General features: G+C 38.6%; 1 protein-coding gene across 2 annotated transcripts in view; it reads left to right on the forward strand.

Annotated features, from left to right (window-relative positions):
- Positions 1-5,000, forward strand: part of LOC130220722 (myosin-9-like) — a 102,124-nt gene that overhangs the window by 30,548 nt on the left and 66,576 nt on the right. For both annotated transcript variants that reach the window (XM_056452948.1, XM_056452949.1), the window contains exon 2: positions 317-648. In XM_056452948.1, coding sequence (XP_056308923.1) covers positions 322-648 — 327 coding nt within the window. In that variant the 5' untranslated portion in view covers positions 317-321. The remainder of the gene's footprint in view (positions 1-316; positions 649-5,000) is intronic.

A 5,000-nucleotide genomic window follows, 5' to 3' on the forward strand; every position in this document is an offset into this window, starting at 1 on the left:
TTTTTCGGTTAATTGTGCAGCTCTAGTAACCAGAGATAAAAGGGGAAGTTCACATCATTCGACTTTCTTAGTAAAAGTTCTTGGTTATTTTTTCCTCTCTAAAGCATAAATGTTATGTCTAGAAGAGCATGCACACAATATCAGGGAGGTTTCTTGCTAAAATAAACGCGATGGTTTACATGATGCTCGTTTCCTCCATGTTTGGTTTATTCCTCTGACTGGAGTTTCAAATAAACACTCTGTACATTATTAGAGCACACACTTCACCAGTCTCTCTGTGTGTATTAACGCTCTATAAACACTCTCTCTCCTCCAGAAACCATGTCGGACGTGGACAAGTTCCTGTATGTGGACCGCAACCTGGTCAACAACCCGCTGGCGCAGGCCGACTGGGCCACCAAGAAGCTGGTGTGGGTGCCGTCGGAGCGTCTTGGGTTCGAGGCGGGCTCTCTAAAGGAGGAGCATGGGGATGAGGTGGTGGTGGAGCTGGCCGACTCCGGGAAGAAGATCCGGGTCAACAAGGATGACATCCAGAAGATGAACCCGCCCAAATTCAGCAAGGTGGAGGACATGGCGGAGCTGACCTGCTTGAACGAGGCCTCGGTGCTGCACAACCTGAAGGAGAGATACTACTCCGGACTCATATACGTGAGTGTGTGCACAAAAACACAAGTCATACAATATATATCCTGATGATCAACATGCATGATTTTGATATTAGGTGTATCTAAATATGGTGAATAATAATTTTTAAACATTCAGCGTGCTTTTTAGAAATAATCAGATTTAGTAGGCGATTTATTTTCAAACATTGTCATTTTCACATGTTAATCTGCTTTACGACATTAAAAATTCTTATATTAAATTATTAATCTGGTCTACGACATTGAAAAATTGACTTTTTATAGGCCTTTTGTTTGTTAACTCTGTCCAGATCACCAGGAAAAAAATGTTAGATTTTGTTAGATCTTATATTAGCGTTAAAAATCGTATTTTTATTTTAATTGTATTTTTATTAAAGATAAGTTTTTGCCATGAAAATATGCGTTGATGCTGACATGACATTAAATAAAAATATATGATGATGATGCACACTCACGTACACACACAGGCTTGTTTCACTATCTTAGTGAGGACATTACATAGACTTGCATTGTTTTTATATTAGACTAATGATAGTGTTTATGGCCTACCCGTAGCCCTAACCCGAACCCGCACAGAATCAACTGCACATTATTAGATGCTTATAAATTATCAATTTACAAGCCCTTTTATTTAGTGAGGAGCAGTGAATTGTCCACTAGTGGGTTGTTTTGATGTCTCAATTTATAGGTGAGGAAAATTGAGCCCTAATAAGTAACTAAATCTGTACACACACAGGTTTATTTCGCTATCTTAGTGAGGACATTACATAGACTTCCATTGTTTTCTATCAGGTTAATGATAGTGTCTATGGCCTACCCCAAGCCCTAACCCTCACAGAAAAAGATGCCCATCATTAGATGCTAGTAAATGATCGATTTATAAGCACTTTTATTTAGTGAGGAGCAGTGAAATGTCCACTAGTGGGCTGTTTTGATATCTCACTATATATGTATGTGCATTTTCAAAATGTATGTATTTATAGATCATGATGATGATATTAACTCTGTAAAGTTTATTTGCTATATATAAAGATGAGGAACATTGATCCCTTATAAGTAACTAAATCTGTACACACAGGTTTATTTCACTATCTTAGTGAGGACATTACATAGACTTGCATTGTTTTTATATTAGACTAATGATAGTGTCTATGGCCTACCCATAGCCCTAACCCGAACCCTCACAGAAACAGCTGCACATCATTAGATGCTAATAAAAATGTCTTCTGGTTGATTTAGAAGCACTTTTATTTAGTGAGCACCAGTGAAATCTCCACTAGAGGATTGTTTTGATATCTCGCTATAAAAGTAATGTATGTGCATTTTCAAAATGTATGTATTTATAGATGAGGATGATGATATTATCTCTGTACAGTAAAGTTTATTTGCTATATATAAAGATGAGGAACATTGATCCCTTATCCCTAAATCTGTACACACTGGTTTATTTCACTACCTTAGTGAGTACAATACATAGACTTCCATTGTTTTTATATTAGACTAATCATAGTGTCTATGGCCTACCCCTAGCCCTAACCCGAACCCTCACAGAATCAGCTGCACATCATTAGATGCTAATAAAAATGTCTTTTGGTTGATTTAGAAGCACTTCCAAATAGTGAGCACCAGTGAAATGTCCACTAGTGGGATGTTTTGATATCTCACTATATATGTATGCGCATTTTCAAAATGTATCTGTTTTAGATGAAGATGATGATATTAACTCTGTAAAGTTTATTTGCTATACATATAGAGGATGAAAATCGAGCCCTTATAAGTAACTAAATCTGTACACACAGGTTTATTTCACTATCTTAGTGAGGACATTACATAGACTATCGTTAGTCTAATATAAAAACAACGATAGTGTCTTTGGCCTACCCCAAGCCCTAACCCGAACCCTCACAGAAACAGCTGCACATCATTAGATGCTAGTAAATTACACTTTTATTTAGTGAGGATTGTTTTGATATCTCGCTATATAAGTAATGTATGCGCATTTTCAAAATGTATGTTTTTATAGATTGCGATGACGATATTAACTCTGTACAGTAAAGTTTATTTGCTAACATCAATCAACTTAACTGTATTGACAACTACAAAGCATTTGTCAATCTTAGCTGATGTTAATTTCTTAGTTAACACTTAAAAACACAATAAAATAGTCGTAATTGTTTTAATAAGCTGTAACACACAATTATAATATGACTTTCTCAATAGCTATGTTTCCATGAACCTATTTGTATGCACGTTTTGGAAAATTGCGTTAAAAATTCTTCATTGAAACATCAAGATGCGCATAAATTATGAACATGCGCATATGTCATCACTGTAGTGAGATATCAAAACAACCCACTAGTGGAGATTTCACTGGTGCTCACTAAATAAATAAATAAATCTTATCTAATGATGTGCACTTCGGGTTAGGGTTAGGGCTAGGGGTAGGCCATAACACTATTATTAATCTAATATAAAAACATTGCAAGTTTATGTAATATCCTTACTAATATGGTGAAACAAACCAGTGTGTGTATATGTGTGTTTGTTCACGCATCAGGGATCAGTCCTGTCAGTAATTTGCATGCCTTTTAAATTTGCATATCAAACGCGAGCAGCTTTACAGGGTTAATAAGAGAAGTATGAGCTGTAATCTGCAGCTTGTGGGTTGTTTAGAGGGTTGTTTTTGAGGACTGTGATCAGCCTTGAACGCAGATAAGAGGGTCTCGCTTAAATACTTCAGTGCTGTTTTTATAAACAGGAAGCTGTCGGGACAATGTGCTCCCGGGGGACAGGAAGTGATGCGATCTGAAGCGTAGGAGGAGAGGGTTTGAGTTTTTGAGAGACTCGAGGAGAAGCAGAGTTGTGCTATGGTTGTGCTCATCTGATCTGGTTAAGATTAGTCAGGATTGGTTGATCTGGTTAACTTGTACAGATCTGATGGAGTTATTTGAACCGAATCTCTTATTTGATTCTGAATCATTTCGAATTGAATCGAAAGGAATAATGAGGATGGCCTGAAGAGCTCAGAGCAGTGATGCTGGTGATAATATAGAGCTCAGGAACGTTTATTTTAACACAGTCTAAATATGTCGATTTACCTGTTTACACTGATGAGATGAACCAATCAGGAGAGGGATATTATAATGATGTAAGACTTTCACTTCATCTTTTTACTTTTATTTTTGTCTCGGTTGATTTAGGATGGAACTCAAATGTTGTGCCAAATGAAACCTGTTTCCAAACTCACCCATGCGGAAACACACACACAACTCATACACGGTCAACTCACACACACACACACACACACACACACACACACACACACACACTATTACTTCCCCTCTTGCACACACACATTCAAACTCATACGCAGTCAAACCCCGACACAGACACACACACAGACACATGCACGCACACGCACACACACACACACACACACACACACACACACACACACACACAATATTACTCCCCCACACACAGTCACATACACACTCAATCTCATATACAGTCAAACCCCAACACACACACTTGTTACTCCCTCACACACACACAAACACAAGCACACACACTGAAACTCATACACAAGTCAAACTCCGACACGCATGCATATACACACACACAGAAGCACACACACACACTCAAACTCATATACAGTCAAACCCCGGCACACAGACACACACACACACTGTTACTCGCCTTTCCTACAAGCACACGCACACTCAAACTCATACACAGTCGAACTCGACAAACACACACACACACACACACTCAACCGCACACACAAAATCACACACATGCACATTCAAACACACTCACACAGAGACAGACGTATGCATACTCGGACACAAATCCACAGACATACATCAGGTACACACTGACGCACTCAAACTCTCATACACAAGCACACACCTACTCATACACAAACACAGACAGGCACACAAATAAGCAGACTCAACAAATACCGTGTTTACAGCCGAGATGATTTGATTAGATATGACCTTGTCTCTGCTTTTCACCTGTTTTGCACCAAACTAGTGTGGTCCATAATGTTTTTGTGTGTGTTTTTGAAAGAATTTGATTAACATTCATTCATCAAACATGCTGTTGATGATTAAGACTTACGGTGCTTTCACACCTAGGCTTTTGTTTCAGAACCTGGGGCGTTTCCCTAGTTAGCGTAGTTCGTTAGGCTACGAGGGTCGGTGTCCCTAGCTGCTTGCACTCTCATCAGTCGCACTTTTGTCATTTATTTATTAATTTGACCATAGCCTCACTCTTTATTCATTTTGCCGCAGCTCTGCTCTTTTGATTTATTTTCTCGCAGCCCCGTGAGCAAAATGCAGCCTGCAGGTT

The sequence above is a fragment of the Danio aesculapii genome, chromosome 3 (genome assembly GCF_903798145.1).
Source record: "Danio aesculapii chromosome 3, fDanAes4.1, whole genome shotgun sequence".
NCBI lineage: Eukaryota > Metazoa > Chordata > Actinopteri > Cypriniformes > Danionidae > Danio > Danio aesculapii.